Source organism: Lytechinus variegatus, chromosome 1, assembly GCF_018143015.1.
Source record: "Lytechinus variegatus isolate NC3 chromosome 1, Lvar_3.0, whole genome shotgun sequence".
Lineage (NCBI taxonomy): Eukaryota > Metazoa > Echinodermata > Echinoidea > Temnopleuroida > Toxopneustidae > Lytechinus > Lytechinus variegatus.
The window spans coordinates 26,419,257-26,444,045 of NC_054740.1; the positions used below are offsets into that span (position 1 = coordinate 26,419,257).

Genomic DNA, 24,789 nt, shown 5'->3' on the forward strand with positions numbered 1-24,789 from the left:
TCGATTCGATGGACTGTAATGATCTATATTTAAGCCTTCATTCAATAAGTTTTTCCTCACTCAATATGTTCTCGATTTGTTTGAAAAACCACTTTCTTCTCCATGTCATAAATCTATTTTAGGTCCTGCATTTTGAATATCTCCAGCCATCAGTCGTATACATGCATGTATGCGGTACGGGTGTCGCGGAAAGGGATTTTGCACACGAAAAGCAGATTTGTAGGGCCTGTAACCCCCCTGTTACACAAAGCTTAGCATTGATCGTAGAGCAGTTTTCTACGTTTGATTCTATTGACTGTAATGCACAATCAATCTTAAAAATCAAGTGTATGATTAAGCGTTAACTTTTGTGTTAGGGGACCCTAATACTAGCGTCCGTGATGATTGCGAAAGGTACCAGTTAATAGCAAATCGAAAGCGGCCCAACGTCACCAACGCTGACAGTAGGGACTCGAGCTAGGAAAATGCACGTCGGAAGTCAACAGTACGGGAGATTCCGGTAAAACTCGATTTGCGCATGTCCCTTTTATTATTATTATGAGCATGCGCAGCTCAATTTTCGTCACACCACCCGTCTGTCATTTTCTTTCAAAAGCAACTAGTAATTTAAAGGCATATTATTCTTTTCGAAACAGACTCTTCTCTGGCAACAAACCATTCTCTGAAAAATAATATTCCTTTGATTTGTATGTTGGTATCTACCTTCTCTCTATCTTATTCTTTTTGGTTTCTTACCTCGTCTTGTATTTCTCTTTTCATAGTGCATGCCACGCCATAGTTCTCTGATGATTAAAGCATAGGCGATACACATCATAAACAGTGGTATAAACATCAAGGCCATGAAGATGCATGTCTGAGGAGATAAAAGAAAATGAGAAGCTCATTAGGGCAATACATGAAGGGTGATAGATGGAAAACAAAGATCGGAATGTCTCGTCTTGGCGTTTTTATCACCCCAGTTTGCACACCTGGGAGCACCGCAAAGTTACCCACGAATGAGACGTGACTAATGCAAGGCTGGAAGTCGTCAGGGTCCCTCAACCATTGTAACATGTATACAACATTCTTCTAAAGCTGAAAAAAGACCTAAAAAGGTAGCATTTGTTCATTAAGTGTTTTAGAGAAGAAAAAAAAGAGGCCGTAAAAGGGTTCACACCAAAGTACAACACGATGAGCTCACATTTTCGTATTTTATTTTTGTTCACCTTGTCCTTATTTTTTTCTATTTAAGAAAAACACTTTACAATGACTTTGTTTATCCCTTATTTACAACTGTAGGTTAATTTACAATCATTAATTACCGAGACATAAATATATATTTCTACTTTGGAATCGTTAAGAGGGGTATATTCAATACCTTAGTGGTATAAATGGACCATAGCAGAAGATTAGAAAGGAAGTGACGATGTTCATTAATATTTAATCACTATTTACTAAACTGCGCCTTATACTGAGTCATCACATTTTACTGCTCCCCTTTTCCAAGTAAAACATGATTAATATAATTATGGTTGATATCATTTCGATGGTCGATAGATTCTCCCCTTGTGATCACTTTTAATGAGAAGCCTGGAAATTATATTTGGACTTGTGACCTCTAAATTAAGAATTCGTGGCTTTCTTTTCAGATAACACAAACGCGATTGCTGGTACGAGTAGAGAATAGAACGTGAGAGTTATGCTTAAAATGTTCAAAAATCATATTGATAATGAGCCAACAATATTCATTTTTTTTGCGTTTTGCTTCTCCCTTCGTAAAAGTAACATTTATGAATATTTGTCGTTGCTATTGTCACAGTTGCTTTAATTTTCCTGTTTTCACTATACATGCCACTGTACCATGTATACATTTTAATGAAACATCGAAATGTAAAGTGGAGTCAGTGAAAAAAAGCACAAAGTTATGGCAATTGATGTCATTTGTAAGTAATATTTCTATTTTATCGGATGCAATATACAGGTACGAAAGTCAAAGGCTTCGGCTGAACTGTACACTGCATGATCGTAACACCAATTTCCAGGATATTGCTACGGTTCTTTCCATGTAGTAAAGAGTACAAGAACCCCACTCGATCGGTTGAACATTCTTGATAATTGGAGCATAAAAAAACGAATAGCAATTGAAGTCATTTAAAGTTCTCTGAGATAAGAGAGGTTACATCAAGAAATTGGTCTATTAAAAAGGATCCTTGCCCTAAATCACCAAAGGCCATGCCAAATGCGAAAGAAGTATGAGATATATATGAAGAGCATACAGAAATTGGCAATTTGCTGTCTTTTATTTATACAACTCTTTTTATGTGTAGAGTATACGCCAATAAACTAATAGGTCTATATTATAGGTCTATATATCATACCACTACAATTCATTTAGTCCATTTTGGCTTAATGTCTGACGCTGGGTCAAGGTCATTTGAATGAGATAATTCTCTCTTCTTTTTCATGGCCATTCATTTCATGAACGACTTTATCGAATCTGTTATAATTTAAAGTAGAAATATAATAGCTTCGCCTCAGTCTAGTGGAACATTAGGCGAAAGGACTTGTAAGATGTCTTATACAATATTTTAGAAGTCTGTCTAATCAGACGGCTACCATCGTAACATTGCTTTTAAGCCAATCAAATTTAGGAAAAGTTGTCGAAAATTTTCTGAACTAAACGTTCTGAGAACACAACACAATAAAAAAGAAGTGAAAAAATCCACAATTTTCTTGCCGTTTCATGTACTAATGCTTATGGGTATTTGCATGGACAATATTTGCCGTTTTGTAGCGTTTTTAGAAATGGTCACAAAACGGCAAAATGTTCACTTTACAAAGAGCAGAAATAAGAGAGGGGGAAACAAAAATATGCCCAGGAGTGCGGCTCTTTCCACCATTTTTAAAAGGCTAGATTGTAAAAAAATAAATGAAGTGCTAATTTGGCACTTACAGTGGTTGTATATATTGTGACTGCATTTTACGAGTGCTGATTTTCGAGTTCAAATTTAAACTAGAAAACCAGCACTCGTAGTGCAGTCACTATACAAGCACTGTAAGTGCTAAATTAGCACTTCATTTTTTACAGTGTATCACTGGTCAGCCATTTTATCAAAAGACGTGATTTACCCTTTTTTCACTGTAATTTATTTCCCAGAATGCACTATGACCATCAACCCTAAGCCCACAAAAATATCCAGCGTCCTGCTACGCCACGTGCAAACATCGAATACGGGAAGCTGTAGGTGTCTGCACACGTCAAATTGTGCAGATGTGGCGCCAGCGTGAACGCCGAAAGCGGTCATGGGAAACATAAACTCCATCGGCACATCGCGCAGAAGATAGCCCCATGGTGCGCGAGATGGAATAACGATTGGCTGAAATGGTCTGCTGCTTCTGACTTAATTAGTCATATATTTCAGATGTGAAGCATCATGAAAGTGCAAGTAAGTCACCAATCTCTCTCTCTTTCTTACTTTTCCTTTTGGACACCCTTTCTAAGCCCAATATTTTCTCATAATTTTTGTCTTCGTACTTTTTGTGCCTTTATTGAAATTTAGGTAATAATAGATGAAATACATTTTCAATAGTTTTTAACCCCCCCCCCTTCTCTCTCCCTCTCTATCACTGCTGCCACTGTATTGTCAGTTGCCGATTGGACTCTGGTAATAGTTGCTTTAATTCAAAGTTAGCACTTTACACCTACCATGCTTACATCTTATTTCCCTTGGTCGAATATGATTATTACGGACACTTCTACGAAATCGTCTCCCAATTGAGCGATTGTATGGCATATAGGAAATTATGTTTGGTAGGTGTGGGGAGTGCTTCATGAAGGGGCATTTTTTCCGAAAGATTCGAAAGTACCAAGGAAATTTGTCATATCTGATAACATGTCGGATGAAAGCGTTAACGAAACGCCAAGGAGCCACTTCCACTGATGTGTCCTGCATGTGGCATTGAAAGAGCGCTCATTCTTTTGTCTAGCATTATGACGTCACACACCGGCCAAATTGTATTCAAACCGATTTGGTCAAACTTCGTTTAATCACTGCGTCTGATTTCAAGAGGTTGCTTCTCATCTATTCGAGATTTGGCAGTGGGGATCCGATTCTCACCGGATCGACACGACCCCGGATATCGAGATCGTTAAAAGGGATTCGCTCAAGGGAAATAAAAAAAAGAAACTTGATCCGAACCGAATACGATAATCGAGAATTCCTCGATCGATGATCGGTCAAATCATGGTGTGCATTTCAAATGCCCCAATAGCAGGTGTTCAGGGAAAGATTGTACTTGGGTGTGAATCTCTCAAGATAACGCAATCGAGACTACATGATGATCTTATTAAATGTTTCCTGTTTAAAGAACGAATCCACGGCAGTTTTTCGATTATAAAGTCGTATATTGATTTTTAAAACACCATTCCTATTTTCCAACTCTCTTGCTATTTAGTATACCTGCCAGCTTTCCAGGGATGCTGCCTATGTTGAATAATACTCGCATCCCCCCGGGAAATCGTATGGTGCTTCAGCACCCCCCCCCCCCCGCTTCCCAGGTCCTGTTCCGGCTTAGGTGATACCTTAAATGAAGAATTAGTTTCAATAATTTACGGGTTCCTTGAGAATCATTACAGACACTGATGCCCGACATAGCAACGCACTAATTCAATGTTGTCATAGGCTTATTAAAAGCTCTTTCAGTTATCACTGATTATGGTAGGTAATGCTACAGTCACACTGTCGAAACCATCTCCAAATCGATCGATGATATCACCTTTGATCGGCCTGGAATCGCTTTCATTGGTATTGACTGGAACATAGGCTTTCACAATTGCCCGTGCCATCATTTGGTTACAATATGTGTTGCACAGAATCGCAACGGCTGTAAGCAGTCGCACCACCAATTGTCAAAAAGGGCCTTAGACATTCAACATGTTCAATCGGATCTATACTTACGATGTAAAGTTTATGAAAGAGGGCAGAGGGGAACCTTTCTCGGCACTTGTAGTACTCGGACTGGCCTATCTGCTCGTGTTCCGTGTAGATGGCGAATGGGAGTAAGACTAAGAACGACATGAGCCACACAGCTACAATAATCTTACATGCCCTAGTCTTGGTCTGCCAGGCCCGGGAAGCCAGCGGGTTACAGATAGCGTGGTATCGCTCCAGCGAGATGGCACACATAGTCCATACCGAGACTGCAACTGATGCACCTGTTGCGTGGAACAGAAAGAAAAAAGTTTATTTTTGCATAATCTGAAGAGGAGGCACTAGCGTACCTAAGGTCGTTTTTTTTTTGCTTGCTTGTCAATTTTTTTTTCTGGTAAGAAATCCCGTATTTTTGGTTGAAGACCTTTTTTTGTTGTCTATTTTTCGCGGACGAAATAATCCTTTAAAAAATTTGCCCCCCCCCCCTTTGGAAAATCCTAGGTACGCCAGTCAGAAGAGGAAAAAAAAGCTCGAAAGAAGAAAAAGGAAAAAAACCTGCAGACGCTTTCAAGATAATATGTGCCCCCAACAAAAATCATCAATGACTTATATTTAATGATATTTATATAAAAACATGTTAGTATATTGCATGAAATTAAGATGGCGTTTTATAGGTCACTTTCACTTGAGTTCCCAAATAATGGATTTGCGGGCGTAATTTTTTCTGGGCTTCATTTTTACAACACACTGACACAGAAAACAAATGAGACTTTGCAACTCAGATTTATTTTTTAAAGTCATATCGAGGTTAACCCATGCATTTTTATGTCATCATCTGGAAAGCAATTATTGAACCATATAATTAGAAATCTATTTATTTTTTCAAGATATAATGAATAATTACCGTATACATTGCTTTGCAAACGGAAATTAACTCACAGAAATTTAACTATTTGATAGTTAAACTAAATATCTAACCACCCTTTCCTCAAGATGATCCAAAACATGCAAATGGAAATTTATTCTAGTTGGCCTATATTTATTTAACAACTTCAAGATGCTGTGATTTAAGGGTTATTAGCTGTAATGACACTGATCTATTTCCCTGTATTCGACGACAGTCTAGTTTACGGAATCAAAATTTATAAATACATAAGTTAGTAAGAAATTTACAGATGATGAGAAACGTGGGTGACATTGTAAACAGGGAGTATTTCATAAAACAGAACTCAGTGACTTTCATTGACAACTGTTACAACCTTTCATCTGATTGATTTAGAGCGAATTCGCTGTGAAAGAACTGACAAGATGTTTCTAACGAAACAATTCTCATCACTTCCTAAGGGAATAATGCGGTGGTAATTTAAAGGACAAGTCCACCCCAACAAAAACTTGATTTGAATAAAAAGAGGAAAATTCAACAAGCATAACACTGAAAATTTCAACAAAATAGGATTTAAAATAAGAAAGTTATGGCATTTTAAAGTTTCGCTTCATTTCACAAAACAGTTATGCTGTATGCACATCTTGGTCGGTATGCAAATGAGGAACTGATGACATCACTCACTCACTATTTCTTTTGTATTTTATTATATGAAACATTTTTAGTTTCTCGTCATTGTCATGTGAAATGAAGTTTCATTCCTCCCTGAACACGTGGAATTCCATTATTTTAACATTTTGTGCTTCAGGCAAGGAGGTCCTAATCGTCAAATTCGTAAAAATTGAAATATTGTATAAATCAAACAATAAAAAACAAAAGAAATAGTGAGTGAGTGACATCATCGACTCTCTCATTTGGATGTTACTGGCTCGTTCATATAACTATTTTGTTTAAAAAAATAAGCGAAACTTTGAAATGTCATAACTTATTTTACATCCGATTTTGATGAAATTTTCAGCATTGTGCTTGTCTGATTTTTCTCTATTGATTAAAATCAACATTTTTCTGAGGTGGACTTGACTTTAAAAAAATGGTTTAAAAGAAAATGGATGACGCAAATAGGAACGGATCCGGAGGAAGATGATTACGGTGATTACAATGGTAGCATTGATTAGTATGATTAATAGTGGGGAGCATGTTCGAATAATTCTATATTTGGTAAAATCACGGGCACAAATGGAGATCACATTAAAAGAGGGAAAGGGTAGCAAAGCCGAAGCGAATAAGTAAGGGGCACACATATTTTGAGATAAGTTTTAAAAGTGGGACATAATCATCATTGCATACGAAATTCTACTTTTGGTTCATCATAATCATCAATGGGTCCGCACCCGATTACAACAAGTCTCTTATACACCACTATCAACCTGCACTCACACTACGATCATCCCAATCTAGTTTCTTGCATATCCCACTATATCTAAAGAAATCCTGGGGCGATCGAGCCTTTGCTCATGCCGGACCAGCCCTGTGGAATTCACTACAACAGGAGCTAAAGAACTCAAACTCTGCAACATCCTTTAAGGGCAACCTAAAATTGCTTTTGTTCACCAGCAGGTACAGACAGGTACAGACAGTCATTTTTCCTCATTTTTAAAATATGCCCTTTTTGTACTTCTCTTGGTTCTCTTTACTTTTATGTCTTACTCCCTTCAAAGCACCTTGAGCATTTAATCAAAATGGAAAAGACGCTATATAAATCATATGTATTATTATTATAAATGGACAGTAAAAGGTGTATAATTTATTGGTTAAAATGCTAACACGGCGCCATAAAGTTTCCATGCAGTATTCGATCATTTTTATTTATCTTGAATGCGTAATCAGATTGCAGGTGCTAATACTTTTCCTAGCAGTTAAAATCTTATCTTTGGAGATTTAATTCCCTTATTTAACAAACGTACAAATGGAACATTCACTCTTTTCAAAGGAAAGTTTGATAAGGAGTAAAGGAAATGCTCCCCCATTATGTTAAAATTTGAACAACCTCGGGCAGGACTTTGTTCCGATTAGCGCAAAATGGGTCACTAATCGTGCGTAACTAACGAACAGGTTATGAAGCCTCCCCCCCTCCTCGTTTAAAAGATAGAGAATCCTTTGAATTTTCAACACCTTCTTCTTGGTCGCAATGCACTCTATTAGGCAATGATTGATACACATTCGTCTTGCTTTACGTCTGAAAAAAATCCGTAAATACCCCCATGAGACATCCTGAAGCTAGCAGTGGGAAGATGGTCCGTTGTTGCTTCTAAATATAAAATGAGTGCTGCCACAATATGTGTAAAACCATGAATAACGAGGCATGGATGTCACGTTGTTAGCCCATTTGCATTGTAAAAAATGGAACAAGGGATAGAGCGGAGTTTATGAAAGACTTCCAAGGATATCAATACTTGTTTCTTAGATAGGTCAGAGGTTCGAAACCATGTCAATGCGCTGTAGCTTTTTGGGGGGCATTATCCACTTTGTTGGATAGTTAGAAATATGCATCCATATAACCACTGGTACAGAAAATTAAAAACAAATCACTGTCCACATTATGTTTTGTTTAATGAACTAATTCAAAGTATTCCTATCACTAATCGACATAATGTTTACCGATATACATGTTATTTAAAAAAAGATTTATAGCAATGTTTTTTAATCTTGATCACTTCTTAATGACTTTGATATTGATTTATCCGTATTACGCAATATTTACAGAATTTGGCAAACTTGCTGACGATTAAAAACAGTTCCGTAATTAGCAAAACGTGTCTTGAGGCGGCAAACATTGCAGGTTGGGGTAATATTTTTTTTTTTTAAGTCGAAGGCGAGTGAAAGGATTTGACATTTTTTATATTAATTTTATTTTTATAATAGATGTTTTATATAAAATTCAGAATATGATATCATATCTCATTCCTCTATTTTTGACTTTACATTTGGAGGGGCGAGGTCAAGAGTATGTAGCCCACCCCACCGATCTATGGTTAGTTTTTTATTCCGCATCCAGACAGGATCACCATCTATAATGTTTGAATTTCAGTTAGGAGTAGACTAATGAAGACATGCCGTGGAGCGATGCAATTCAATGGTTGGTGAAAAAAAGATTATCTGCTTCTGAGACGACATCTTGAAAAATCATTACAATAATTGAAAGTGACACCGTACACAGCTGTACGGCAGCACAAACTGAAATCTGCCAGACGATTCTATTTCCACTTATGGTGGCGGTAAGAAGAAAAAGAAAAAAAAACAGTGTGCTGCTTACAGTTTTCTGTCCACACGTTTCCATACTTTTTTTAACGAATTCTACTAAAAATAAACTGATGTTGACGCAGATTATGGGCTGAAGAACAGGGGCCCGTAGCATGAAACTTAGATATCATTGTAGAACCATTTTCTACGATTGATTGCATTGTCCAAATTTTACAATCAGTTGTGGGAATCAAGCGTACGATCAATCGCGAAAATTTGTGTTACAGGACCCGGATGAAACCGCATTGAAATCGGGGCACCATTTCTGGCCTCGTGTCTATATCAAGTATCGTCCAAACCGACACGTGATACTAGTTAATGGAGTAATGTGGTCAGAGGTGTACGTCTACATTATTTATGTTCGCAAATCAACATTCAAAGGAATAAATATGGCATGTCATTGCTGAGAAATGGACCGTCATATCTAGCTGTATCATAATAATGATAAAGCGATCGCATAATACTGTTGTTATTTTTGCACAGAGGTATTAGTTATCCTCTCATAAAAAAGTATCACATTCGTCATTAAATATTATTCTGCCAGGCTAACTCGACTGATGACGAGTCAATAGTAAAGGTGAGAACAACTACCGTTCTTATATAGCACTCTATACATAAAAAATGCGTCTCTTCTCTAAGCGCTTTACAGATATAATTTTAAAAAAAAAATTGGAAATCTTTTACATTGTATGAGTCTGCCGATTTCCAGGGAAGACCAATTTTTCTCTCTGGCAAAGTACCTGGATAATTTGTTCCTCCATTCTATTGTGAAATAAACATGACATACATAATTACAAAGATCTAATGTCAAAGGACAAGTCCACTCCAACAAAAAGTTGATTTGAATAAAAAGAAAAAAATCCGACAAACATACCACTGAAAATTTCATCAAAATCGGATGTAAAATAAACAGGTTATGACATTTTAAAGTTTTGCTTAATTTCACAAATAGTTATATGCACATCCTGTTGGATATGCAAATGAGGAGACTGATGATGTCATCCACTCACTATTTCTTCTGTATCTTTTTATATGAAATGGGAATATCCTATTTTTATTCTCCTTGTCAAGTGAAACAACGATGAATTCCTCCCTGAACATGTGGAATGAGCATTGTTTAATACTACATGATTCAGTCTAGTTGGTCCTTATTGTCAAATCTATAAAAAATGAAATATTTTATAATTCAAACAATAAAAAAACAAAAGAAATAGTGAGTGAAGGACATTACCGACTGTCTCATTTGAGTTGTGCATATCACTGATTTGTGAAAAAAAGGAAAACTTTAAAATGTCCTAACTTTCTTATTTTACATCCGATTTTGATGAAATTTTCAGCGTTTTGCTAGTTTTGTTTTTGCCTATTTATTCAAATCAACATTTTTGTGGGCTGTAGTCGACCTTGAAAGTCATTCCACTTGTCCAATATCATCCGTATTCATTCTAAGAATATCAGAAGTTTGTTTTAATTCAGTTGGAAAGTGCCACTAAAAGTGACTTGTGATGCCATGTTAAATGAACAAACATGTATCCAACCATTCCATGTTCCTCTCTAAGGAATAAAAGTCAATTTGGCTAATTTCATATGTTTTCATTTTTTTCTAGAATCCGATTAAGTGCTAATATCCGCGATAACTTACAGTTGACCCATGGGATGTATTCTTACAAGAAAGTACAAAAAACGATAAGTAATTACATTGACTGAAAATGGCAATATTTTTAAAGTAATTCATATCAGTCGATTTTGAGACATGTTTCTGGCATGGAGTGCCGAATATAGGGAAAAACATCATTTAAGTGGATTAAAAATTAGAATTACTATTGGGGATACACATCACTGTATTATCAGGGGTAAACGAAAAAGTGACAAGAGTTCTTAGATCGTTTTATGAAGTCTGAAAACGAAGGGTACTAGTTAGTGATTGTGATTGGCATGAATACCACGAAATTTAAGTCATTTTCAAGAAACGCATTCATGAAAATGTTAGCAAATTTCCATAGAAATACATTTTGTACAAAATGCTTTTTTAAACCCTCTTAGGAATTTTGTTGCTGATTTGACGATGTTATGAATTATTAATAACCACATGTAATTTTTATGACAAAAATACGGAAAATGAAATTTAAATTCAGTTCCAACTTTCATGTGGCAAGAGGGGAGTAGCATTCAGAGTGATTTGCAAATCATGCTCACCCCTTCTCATCTCTAAATGCAGGGGTGCTTATTATCCTCACGATGTATTCTCAGATAAGAGTTGAATTTCACTCTTTGAAAATAAAGCACATTAATACCTTGACGGAATACAGAATCTTGAATACACTGTACATATTTTCTTTCAAGGTACACTATTAAGATATTACTGTTGCATTTCCATTCCAATCATAGCATTCTTAACAAACGAGACATCGCGTAATTATATCAGTTTAATCTGGGAAAACAGTATTAGTCACATACCGATTCTTATTTTCTAAGTCTCCTTCACACTCCCTTTCAAAAAGGGGGAGGAAAATGCTTCATTCGACACGTCTTATATTTCCATCCTTGCCACAATTGTTATAAAAATACATTAACCTAGAAAAGCTTCTCTTACTAAGCCAGATTAATCTCTGTATAAATGTTTCCCCACGAGAACTTCAATCGCTTTGATATTCACTTGCTAAGGCATTATCGTTATAAGCTCAATTTAACAGCATTGATTTGAAGACACTAAATTTATTTCATCTCGCAGTAATCAATTTTATGAAACATTATAACACCAAGTGAAAACAAAACGTAAAGATATATGAAGTATTTTTTTGTCGTCATGTTTGATAAATGGCGCCATAAAGTATGAATGTTCCCTAATCAGTGCCCTGCGGCACACCACTTAACGCATACGTGTCTATGTGACTATGTGCTTGGAAACCAGAGGCGAGAATGCTCCGTGCATAAACCTACATCTTTTTTCGTTAAACATCATTTAAGTCAAGGGGAAGAAATAATGAAATGACAGAAGGCCGCAGCTCTCATCTTCTGAAAATGAAATTCCCTTTTAGAAAAAGATTTTTCTTGGCTTGTTTGCTGAGATTTTTTTTTCTTCAAAAGTTAACGTGGTTAATGTTTAAATGCACGTACGCACCGAGATTAGTCATTTCAATAATACAAGATTGTAAAAAATATGATTAGGGAGTTGGGAAAAGATGGTTGTCGCCTGGGCATCAAAGATGATTTCAGAAATAAACCGAATAGTGGTGCTGAAACAATACATGTTTATGCTGTCATTTTTGTGCCAATTTATATGATAAATGTATTACTATGGACCCCAAGATATCGGTACCAAATAACGCATTCATTCTGTATTCTTGCAAGTAAAATATTTCGAAAAAAAAACATTTTCTGAAACAAAATATTTTCAAACAATTTTTGTTATTTCATTTGTAATAAACATGCTGTAACATAGCGTCTTGAAATGCAAAACGCTTGTCGTGTTTTTTCATGACGGTTTTACTCGTTATTTTGGGCGAAAGATTTTAAGATCATTGAATAAATCACGTGTTACTTCGCATCACAGGGAAATGATTTATTTCATATTTTGAAATATACTTTAATCAGAGCTCATCGAAGCCAAGATATGCGTTTGGCGATAGACACCATTATACACGACAGAGGACAAAAACCTATACTGCTGAGCACGCGGGTATTTAATCTTTATTTCAATATTATATAAGATTTAACCATGAGTGGATATCGGGCAGTTTTCTGTAATCAATACATCTTTATCCTCAATTAAATCTGCTTCATCGAATGCATTGTCAATATCTACGTTGTATCCACTGTCATTATCCAGTAAAATTGATTTAATTTACTGCAACTGATACCTCAGTCATTATCCTGAGAATATTTATATCAATAGCTATTTCATATACCCTTTCCTAATTCCTCTCGAGGCTTATAGGCATGGTAAGTGAGGTTTATAAGCTGTTTCGTATCGTTTTTTACGCACTAAACAAAATATTAGCAAATAAATTGTAAAAAAAAAAAACCATGATATTGATATCATAACAACGTTTTGGTAATTGCAAACATGTAAACAGGAAAAAAGCTAAACATTGTTGTAACGGGGAACATTCGTTATTTATCGTGAAGCATTTGTATTTGCTCATCCAATATGCGTTATCATTCTTAACTATTAAAAAATGCTGACTTCGTACTTAAATCATGCAATAATTCTTGTAAACATTGTGATTTCCTTTTTATTTTTCAATAAAAACAGAATTATAAAAAAAGATTGAAAATGCCATCAGAATTATATGCTTTGATAGCAAAGAATATTTTCAACTATTGTTTCTATTTTATCAAGCATACCCATGTGAATATTAATTGGTGTATTTTATTGGAACGCGTAATAAAAGGGAAATTAAACGAAGAATAAATAACATGCGTTTGATTTGCAGGGAAAAATTAATTTAAAAAATTGTCATTCGTGTCTCAGCTCTGCCTATCGTTCTACCATGTCAAGGCCTCCCTATGCTAATGACGTCATAAACTTTCCCTGGCAATTTAATAAAATAAAACTATTGATAAAGGGGGGGGGAATTTTCAATGCTAACGACCGTCCTCGTAGATTTGTCCATGAAAATAATTTTAATCCTTGAACGTGCTTCGTGCGTTAATCTCAACTGTATGTAACATTTTTTTTCGGTGGGAATGCTATATATGACGGTATTCTTTCATTTCTAACTCGTGGTTTGCTAACAATTGTATTAAAGCTTTCCATTTTTTGTGTTAAAAATAGGTAGCCTAACTTGAGCAGTGGCTGGGAATGGTGGATTAATTTTATTTTGTCTAAAAAAAATTTCCAATTCATTAATAATTAACGGAACTTTGTTGCCCTTGAATAAGAATGAAATCTATATCTAGAACTTGCTACTTCAGTATCCGTACCATTCTGTATCATTTGTTTTGGGGTTGTCTAATGAGATTATTAACTTTTAAAAACTTTATATAATTAGAACTGTTAACCAGTGCAAAATGTACCTTGATGTTACTAATAAGAGTAACTGTTAAAATCTGTATATGTATATAATATAAACAAAATGAATCATTCTAAGAAGACAACTTGGCGTGACTATTGTTCCGCAGTTCTGTGATCATGATGCTATGTCACTAGGAAGGTTGGGACTCCGAGATAAATTATTTGCACTTGATAGACGTTTTGTCACTCTTAATTATTAATAGAGACAAATCAATACGTTTGTGATTAATCCTAACTAAATATAGCGAACTTGAACTTTTCAGACGCTTTGGATTCTTTGATATGGTAATGAATGACGTACGAGCAAGGGCCTTGATAGAACAATGAAATGGTGAAGAACAAAAAACATTAATTTGTCGCACTGTCTCATTTGGAGATAGTGATTTGCCTCCGATATTGATTTTTTGTCATTGACGCGCAAGATGGATCAAAATGTTTGATTGACATGGACGCATCTTTCTTTCCGTTTTACCCCCACCCTACATGTACCTTGTCTACGCTATTCCCACCTCCTCTGTCCTTTCTCTCCTTTCATTGTCTCCCCCCCAACCGTGACATAATGAGCAAAAGAAAAATTGAGGGGCAAAATGGCAAATGGCAGATAGAGCAATTTTTTTAAAGAGTCGAGCAAGCAAAAACAGATCTTTTTGAAAAAATATCTATTTTTTGTTAGGTTTTGACCTATTATTAAAAAACAAGTAAATAGATAAATAATATATTTCTATTTCACTCTTTCCTTTTCTTAGTTTATCTTTCTATTTCTCTTATGTCGTTTGTGAAACATTGAGGGAAATCCCCCCCCCCCCCCTCCCATCTTAGACATTTTCCACCGTCATCGAGTTGTTCATTCAAACTTTGTCCTGTTTATTTTGTCCAATATATTCTATATTAATTTCTCTATAATGTTTAAATCTGATAAGTACGCATCGTTTATCCACGACTCTTTTATTCTAATCCATATCCCAATGCCTTCACCCCCTCAGTCCTACCCCCACACTCTCATCTTCACATCTTAGGGTTGTAGATCGTATTCACTAATACAAATTCGGTTGAAGCAAATTTTCTTTCGATTTTAGTTTCATTATTATCTTAGGAGTTTCGATCGTATTCTTCTCTAATACAAAATTGGTTGATCAAAATCCCCTTTGATTATTTAAAAAGTCAGGTCTTTTATTAGTGAAAACAGCGAGAAGGAAAACCAGTAAGCGCGTGCTCACTATACTGAAGAAATCTTAGGACAGAGCATGGTCACGAATAAAGAAATCTAAGACCGAGCATGCGCAGATCATTGTCTGAATTTTCCATCCTCTCTTCTTTTTTTCGTAGGGTCCCCCGAATCTTTCCAATAATTGCGTGTCGTAAAAGAAATTTCGTTTTTGTTTCGTTACCCCCTTTTGATTGGCCTCTTCTTTATTTGATATTTCTTCTGTTATCACAGACTGACAAACTTTGTGACTAAATTATTTTTTGGTTGCCGCTACCCTTCTCCTTTTCGGTATTGAAAATCATCGCATTCAATTAGCATGTACAATTCATATCCAAGGAAATCACGAATAATCCTTTCTCATCTCCATACCTTGTAATTACCGAGACTCAGCGTGATTATTTACCCCAACACGAGCAGAATACATTACAAAATCATCTTTTTGCTTGCATGCCTGGCTTTGAGAACATCACGCACTATATATATATACGTTTTTTTTTTCTATTCTTCAATCCCTGCCTATCAATTCGTTGCATGGAAATATAAAGCGAACAAAACTTGATAAGATTTATTTTAATTTCTTCATTTTTTTTAGAATACATTACGCCTACGAATGGATATCTTATTGAGCCCTTCACGATAATGACTTCTTTTCCTAAAAAAAAGGTATCTTGATGAAACGGAAATTACTTGTAGATAAGCACATGAACGCGCGATGGATTATACATCTTTCAAACAATCTGATAATTAATAAATTAACCCCTAAAAAATTGAATCTTTATCCATCCATTTTGAAGGACATTTTCCCCCGATAACCAGATGCCATGCAACTGTATACTATAGTGGAGTAAAAACTGACACGAATCCCCGCGAATGGTATACCTTTTTGATAGAAAAAGTAAGAAAAAAATTGATTATCCAAACATAAGTTATGAGAGTTTCGCTTAAAATACTATTCCAATAGTGAAATTCGATTGCTATGTCTTTTCTCTCTCAACAGATCGACAGTGAAACTGAAAGATGAAGGATGACACATGATTATTTCACAATGTACACTCTAAAAAAAATGTTAACTTAATATTTGAAAGGTTGGAGGAGTGCGTGACGACAATTTCTAAATGTTGCATTTACCACTTTAAATGGTTCTACCCAACACTCAAAATGTTGGATTCAGCCTTATACAAGGGTGGATGTAACATTTGGAAAAGGTTGTCGCTCCTCCAACCTTTCAAATGTTAAGTTAACATTTCTTTTTTAGAGTGTAAAACGAAACGATTTGATGCCAGCCCCTCCCCTTTTCCATCTTTCTCCTCCCATGTCATCTTACATTAAGATATTTGATTTTTTAAGAATTATGTATCTTCACCATTCTATCATTTCTAAGACTCCGCACCTTTCAAAATAATAACACACACATCATTAAAATGATAAAGAAATTTGAGAGATTTGTGTATTGGAGGAGCCGTGGTGTAGTGGTTCTGACTCTCGCCTTGTAAACAGAGGGTCGTGTGTTCGAATCCCACCGCGGTCTGGCGTCCTTTGGCAAGGCGTTAATCCACACTTTGCCACTCTCGACCCAGGTGCTAAATGGGTACCCGGTAGGATGTGAAAGTCATTGTAGCTTGTCCAGTATTGTGTGCGCCTCACAGGCGACTGACTGGAATACTCCCTAGGGAGTGGAGGATGTGCACACATTGTGTGCGGGAATGACTGATTGAATCCGATGACCGGGGTAATAATATATCTGTAAAGCGCTTAGAAACGTCGTTCCGATGGATTAAGCGCTATATAAAAGCGGATTATTATTATTATTATTATTGATTTTTAGAATACGACGTCGCATCTGCTAAACACAGAGCCTAGTACTACCATGAAAGTAAGTTAGCTTTTTCTTTTTTTAGTGTATAATTTTTGAGTGTTTTTCATTATGATGCAATTAGATATGTTAGAGCTCGCTCTTCCCACCCTTGGAAAAAACCCAGATCTACCAATAACCCCATCCTATGCATATATGCATTTATTTACTTATTTGAACATGTTATTTGTGGGATCATTCCCTTCTCCATACGGAGATAATAATAATAATTATAATAATAATAATAATATTAATAATAGTGATGTTTTATTGAGCGCACACACCGTCCAGAGATGCTCATTATGGCGCTAGCGCGGCAACAGTTCCTTTTGATACAAATATTTTATACACGTATATATTTATAAACAACTACAGCTACAAACTACAATAACCTATAAGTTTCGTTGCATTTTGTTTTTCTCAATTGAATTTACATAGGCTTGCGTGGCCAAGACCACTCATATGTACTCTTTCCTCTTCCTTTTTCTTTTTATTCTCATTTTAATAATATGGTGGCAGGGGGCGCCCTATAGGTCTCGTACAACACTGGGAATCTGTCAAAGGTAACCACTAGCTTCGTCATCCAATTCTGTGTTTAGATGCGCCACTCACTGGCATCCAGCGCCCCCTGTATTCCGGTGATGATGATGGGCATCCAGACAGGCCTGGGGAGGGGACGATGCGTTGGCCTGATGATGGAGAAGTTGGAACGTCCGACATGTTTGTTTCATGGTACTTCAACTATTTCCCTGCTACTAGTATGTATATGGAGATTCTGGAATGTCAATTGTTATTAGCATACAATCAGATTTCCCGTTTTCATTAGGCAGCTGCTACCGCTCACCCACACGCAAACTTAGAATACGTTAAGCCAACGTTCCGTACGTAGGTTATACTTTTAAGAGAGGGTGTATTGGGTAAGAATACTAACGCAAATGGTGGTAAACATTGACGCTTCATTTGGCCGAGATCCACCCATTTGCCCATGAAACGTTACCCTTACCAATAATTCCTACCCAAGAGACGTACAATTTACATTTTTATCATCTATTGTGTAATTTCTTAATCAGCACTTTAAAGAGTGTATCGGCAATTACGCACTACTTTTTCCTTTACATATCCCTTTTCTACGACCATAACCCATCCCATCCCTCGAGTGTACGTACTACGTCATACATTTTTTTTTACCCCTATTAGCTATTGAGCTAGTGTAAAATTGCGTTTAGCCATCGTAGGTATACTCTATATTTTGTATTTTTGAATATCCACTTCAGTCTATAACAATTTTCCATCCAAGTATGATAGAAGGAACATAGCACCTGCTAATAACCAGAAGAGTTTCCCCTTGGTATTCTATTGGGTGTCCCTTTTTACAAAACCAATTCCAGTAGTGTCGCGTGGGCACGGTGGAGGCTATAAAGAATAATAAATTTCTATAAACAACCAAAAGGGCGCTTCGTGTATGCTTCCATCACTAATATCCGTGCCTACACTTGCATTGTGTTTACTTAGTCCACGGCTCCGCGTCGAAATTAAAATATCTTAAGGTTACTCCTGAATTGCTTGACGCTCTCTCGGAAAAAAACGCACCCAAAGCCTTTAAGACTGTAAAACGATACAGGAAATATATTGGAATTATGCTGCAAGAAGCTCTGAAGAAAGTAGTTTAAAATGACATTACGTTGCCGGAAATCGGTTCTTTTTCAAACAACAATATTTAACTGAAAAGGCAATAATTTCCTCTCTTGTTGGCTAATCATGGAGGAATGATGGCGTCCCTGGATTCCTCTATAGGGAAGAAACCCGATACAACTTCCCGCTTATCCAATGGACATCAATAAACTTGACTCTAGCGGCCAGTAGTGCCAAGGTTTCAAATGTATTCCTTCATCTCTTGGCCAACGCATTATGAAGAAATCTAGTTCCAAAGCCTAATAAAGCCCATCTCCTCAAGCTTTCAGGGACAACTCATGCCAAGTATTTGCTTTAAATATTTTGTATTAATCCATAAAGATTAAACTCATGTGGAGTATCCTGAAGCTGAATCCGTCAGAATGTCAGACTATGTAATTCCAATTTAACGCCTTGTTATTTTGTTTAGAAATGCCAAGAGGGTATATGATCTTCTGACAGTAAAATGAAGCTGTTCAAAATTTTGCACAACGCAATTTTACTACATGAACCTCAATACCGTAGTTGTTAAACAGTTTATTGGGTTTAAACGACAATGCTTAATCTACACAGTAAAAAGAATCACATTGTTTAAGCATATCAGTATAACAAGTTGCTTCGTTTTTTTAAACCTTTTAAACAACTTATTTAAACCGTTGTTTAAAAAGTATAAACGATTGTTTAAAAAGTTTAGACACTAGGTGTTAGAGTGACTGACCTAAATAACTTGCTTAAAATTTTAAACAGCATTTTTACAGTGTATTGGGAATTGAATATTAGGAATTAAATTTTGCTGATTAATATTTCAAACACTTGTATAAACTGTTTTAACAAATGCTGTAATGTTCATATCTTAAACAGCCTTGTTTAATAATTTTAATCAGCATTTTATTTGGCAGGCAGCTGACCATAGACATTATAGATTAGCGTTCAAATTTATTTAACCAACGTGACCGATAAGAACAAAACTACAATAATAGACTCTGGTGGGCCGAATAGAATGTGCGCACTTTTATGTATCATCCCATCATCGTTTTTGGACGAAACTTATAAAACTATTGTTTACTGAGTCAATAAAAGCCCATTTGATATTAGCAGCAATGTCTAATGCATATGCATTAAAACATTATTCTCGTATCGCGCTTTTACTTTCAAAAATGCGTTGAAACTTTTAAGACATAGTAAATCTGCGACGCTCCTCATAAATTAGACCAAGGTATCACATCATGTAATGAAGAAATAATGAGACCCAAAAATAAAAATAAACGAGAAACATTTACGAGGTGACAATTGTACTTTTACTCCTTGTATAACCATTTCCATCATCCTATAACCCCTGACCTTATGAATTTAATTCATAATTTAATTCATGTAGCAAAACTCATTTCTTTATGAATGATATATTCTACACAGTAGCACGTTGTTTAAGCCTGTCACTCTAAGAACAAGTTGTTCAAACTTTTTTTAAAAATCAATTGCTTTTTTTTGCATTGTTTAAACTTTCTTTAAACAACTTGCTTGAAATTTTAAACAATAGTTGATAGAGTGACAGTCTTTACGTGCTAATTTGTTTAAAAGGCGTGTTTTTTTTTGTGTGTGTTTTTTTACAATGTAATATAGGTCAACTTGTTTACTATATCATTTCGCCAGCCACGCAAACTGAGACAGAAGGGTTTAAAGATGTAGATAGAAGGGAGGCTAGGAAAAGAAAGCATCTGGGCTCCGTAACACAGGGGTTTGAGATGAATTGCGAATATGAAATAGCCGCACTGATTGGTTTCCGGTCAGCATTTTAATCAGAGTGTGCATGCAACGATGATCTTGATTGGTCATTGGTATATAGCCCGGTATTTAGCAATTGATTGCAAACCTTTGTGTAACGGAGCCCTAGACATGGACATGTTTCTTAAACTTCCCCTCAATGCTGCTCCCAAACCATTTGAAAAAAAAATACATCACCCATTTACAAACTGCTTTAGGCAATGCATCACGTCTTTGTTTCGTAATTCTAACGAAATTAGAATCCTGCCCAACAAGCGTTAGGTAACTATTGCATAAATTTCGACGAGGCGTTGGATCTTTTTATGCACTTATATCCGTCTTGTCTTTTGACAACATGTTGAGCGACTTACCCTCCACTGTGTTGGGTAATATTCAAGGTAATTCTAGGCAATTCTTGGCAATTATTATCCAATTGAGCAAATTTATTACCCAATTATTAGTTTTTATTACCAAGTTTGGACAAATTCTAATAGTTGTGTGGACGGTATGTTGCCCAGGCCAGGGTTGGTTAAAAGTAGGGCATTTTTTGTCCAACCATTTTAAGAGTGTAGGTCAATTAATATCGGTGTCCCTGTTTTAAGACTGTTTGCTTATACTGTATAGTCAATCTACATGTAGAGTAATCATCGAAATATACAATTTCAATGATTGCATTGTTAATTCAACATTGGATAATTTTTTTTTAAAGGAAAGCTACAAACTTAACGAAATCAGTCTAAGATATACAACGGTATTAACTATCGGAAGTACTATTATGTTTTTAATCATGATAATAGATCCTGTTTAAAGCGATATGCATTTCCCCCTTTTTTACATTTCTGAGGATGATTTTTTTTTCCTTTTTTTTCTACCGTGTTGAAAATTTTCGTGTGCCAATAGATGGCTATGAATCAATTTTGAGCAAAAAACAAAAGGAGGATTACGATTATATGAAAATTTGTACGAATATTGTTCATATACATTCTTAAGTTATTTCGCTTATATCTTGCTCTACCTTTTAACTGTTATGTCTTGAAAGCTCGACAAATTAAAGATATCAATCAACTTGATCAATAAGGGAAAAAAATGCAAATATTCCTTCCATCTCTCTTAAACATTAAATGCCAGGATAAGCAACGGATGTGTATTTTGAGCATTTCATCATCATGAAGTATAGATTCCAGAATTGCTCGATTTGAGTAAACTTACACAAATCAATAATGACTGAAATACTGTTATCACTATAGTGATAAACATGCATTAGCAGTAATAGACGTGGCTGCTTCAGAATTACCATTGCAATTGCATCCAAACCTACTACTCGAGTGGCTTCGATTTCAGCGGTACAAACAGAGGAATGATTAATTTACAATTTCTCCTTTATAATCAAACGTCATGGTACAAACCGCCCCTTCACACGGTAAAAAAAATCGTTATTTAAATGATTCCATGCACTGAAAAATAAGGCTAATGGCGAATTTTAGCAGGTACACAGCAAAAACTGTGGTGTTAACCGGTGTACATAGAGGACCACACCAGTTATTTTACACCGGTGTTAAATTGGTGGTGTTAGTTTTACACCTATAGATGTTATTACGACACATATGGTAGTTACATTTACACTCTTTGGTGTTATGTTCAATCTCTAGGGTGTTATTTTAACACCTCAGGATGTGGTCCTCTATTAACACCAATTGGTGTCAGTTTTAACACCACAGTTTTTACAGTGTATGAAACCAAACTAGAATCGCGAACGCTAATCACAAGCACGAATTCAAATTCTACTCCGGAGATTATTCCAGTTAAGTTTAGCTCAAACTATATACGGTATTAATTTTTCGTGTGACAGGACTGGTCCGATGATTCTAAAGACGAATTGCAATTATCGTTACAATGGTGATTCACGATTCACGTGTGAAAAAGCCCAAAGTCACTGGAAACACGAGTACCATTATACCAAAGGATGCATAATTTTCGATTAATGTACATGGATGTATCAAATTAAGTATTGCTTGTAGCAAATTTCATCAATAACTGAAATTATCTTTATGAAATCATAGAACGCATTGTGTCACCATATTCCCTGTATTCAAGAGTTAACAATCAAGAAATACCAGTTACGCCATCCTGAAATTGCACAAGGTGGACGTATTTTATTCATGGATATTAATCTTTGCATGCATTTATGAAATTAACTTTCATGAATCTACGGTAGCGGCTCCTATAATTGCATATTAAATTTTACATGTAGCAAATCATCGATCGTAATTGGGTTCCGTTGAGAACGCTGTAAATGAAGTAGATTCTGAATACTTCTAAGCTTTCTTCATATATATTTTACTGATGTAGCGTGCACCTGTAAGCGGAGGTATAAGTTAGAATCAAATTACACTTTATTCGGCGGATGGTTGCAATTATTCAAATTGGGAGAAGTTGAGAGAATGCAATTTGCCAAGCTGCAAAATGAGACAATGTCTGAATAATTGCTGAATACGAGCATTGAATGCGCCCCCCCCCCCCATCAACATTTGTATTGCAAATATTTTGTCATGAAAATTTTGATTGGCTGGTGAAGAGATGAGTGGCCAACTTAACGTTATTTAAGTATTTATTTCGATTTCGTCGATACTCGCATTATGAGGGATGAATTCGTGTCGATATAAGAATGCACACAGTCAAATAAGTTTTAAGCAACGCTTAAATTATTGTTTAAGTTAAGTAATATTTTAATGATTTATAAAGCCGGTCATGTGGCGTGAAATAGGTACGCGTCTATCAAGAATTTTGAAAAATTGAAAAGATTATTTAAAAATAATTATTGTTTGCAATGTTTGTTTAAAATACAAGGCAGTATTTTAAGCAATATTGCCCAAAATGTAAACGACATTAGTTGTTTTACAGTTTTTACATCCGATTTTGATTAAATTTTCCATTATGCTTGTTTGGTTTTCTCTTTTTATTCAAATAAGCTTTTTCGTTGGGGTGGACTTGTTCTTTAAAATATGTTTTATTCATGAAATGATCATAATCAACCAAAGATATATATGTTCAAAATTTTAGACAGTTCATGTACATCAGATAATCAAATTCAAGATTTAGACTCTTGTAGTTCAAATCTTTAAATTCATGTTTTTGTGTACATTAATAACGAAACTGATACATTCTATTATCATAATTATGTAGTTTCTGAGACAGAAAGATTGATACAGACGATAGAATAATTATCAAAATCCGATGTGATGTTACGACTTACGACAAAAAAAAATCACTCTCTATTTCTAAAGACCAAAAAATTGAATAAAGTGAAATTACGATATCTGTAAATCAAACCCTTCCGAGTCAAAAGGCTTCTCTGTTTACTTTTACTCGAAATGAGCTTATTAATCATTGATTACACACCATCCTGCTTAACAGTGATACAAATATAATAGTGAGTTTGACTCGAAATACGGTTGACTCCGATCTCATGATGTATACCAAGCGAATTCGATTCGGCAGAATGAGTTTAATTTTAACATTGACTTACCTTGAAAATAGGGTATGATCTTGCAAATTCCTTCCCCGAATATAAACCGCTGCAGAATGTTCCCAACAAGAGTGAACGGCATGCAAAGAATCGCGAATAAAAGGTCACTGACCGAGAGGCTCAACAAGAATATGTTTGTCACAGTGCGCATGCGTTTGTTCTGGACGAGCGTGACGATGACGAGGATGTTGCCGATGACGGCGAGTAGGAAGATGATCACGTATATACAGATGAGGAGATACATGTTCACCGACTGGTTCTTGGGAACGTTATCGAAAGGTTTCTGGGTCGTCGACGCCAAACTTCCCCCGTCCCAGTCCGTCGCCATGCCCCCAGTGGACAGGTCCGCTGTGTCATTAACCATGATTGGTATCAAATCCTCTCTCGTTGATGTATCACTTTCCCAACAAGAATGGAACTGTTTTATCCTCAAATGGCTTCAGAAGTAGCTCACAGCTCAGCAAGACAAAAAGAAGTAAAAACTTAGGGTTCCGGGCGAGTCCCGCGGTCACGGGGGATCGCTGTCTCTTTAGATTCTCTGGTCGATAACAAATTGAAATTATATTGACTCGCTACTGGAGAAGTTGTTCAATTTCCAGATAATTCAAATTTCATTTGTTCGAGTGATCCACAGTGGAGATATTCACCATAGCTTCCAAATAAAT

At 35.8% G+C, this 24,789-nt stretch overlaps 1 protein-coding gene across 1 annotated transcript in view; it reads right to left on the bottom strand.

The window, feature by feature from the left end:
• LOC121410268 (cholecystokinin receptor type A-like) overlaps positions 1-24,553 on the bottom strand; it is a 37,153-nt gene extending 12,600 nt beyond the window's left edge. The window contains exons 1-3 of the mRNA XM_041602234.1: positions 24,125-24,553; positions 4,938-5,194; positions 736-853 (exon numbers count right to left, since the gene is read on the bottom strand). Coding sequence (XP_041458168.1) covers positions 736-853; positions 4,938-5,194; positions 24,125-24,488 — 739 coding nt within the window. The 5' untranslated portion in view covers positions 24,489-24,553. The remainder of the gene's footprint in view (positions 1-735; positions 854-4,937; positions 5,195-24,124) is intronic.
• Between the last annotated feature and the right edge of the window lie 236 nt (positions 24,554-24,789).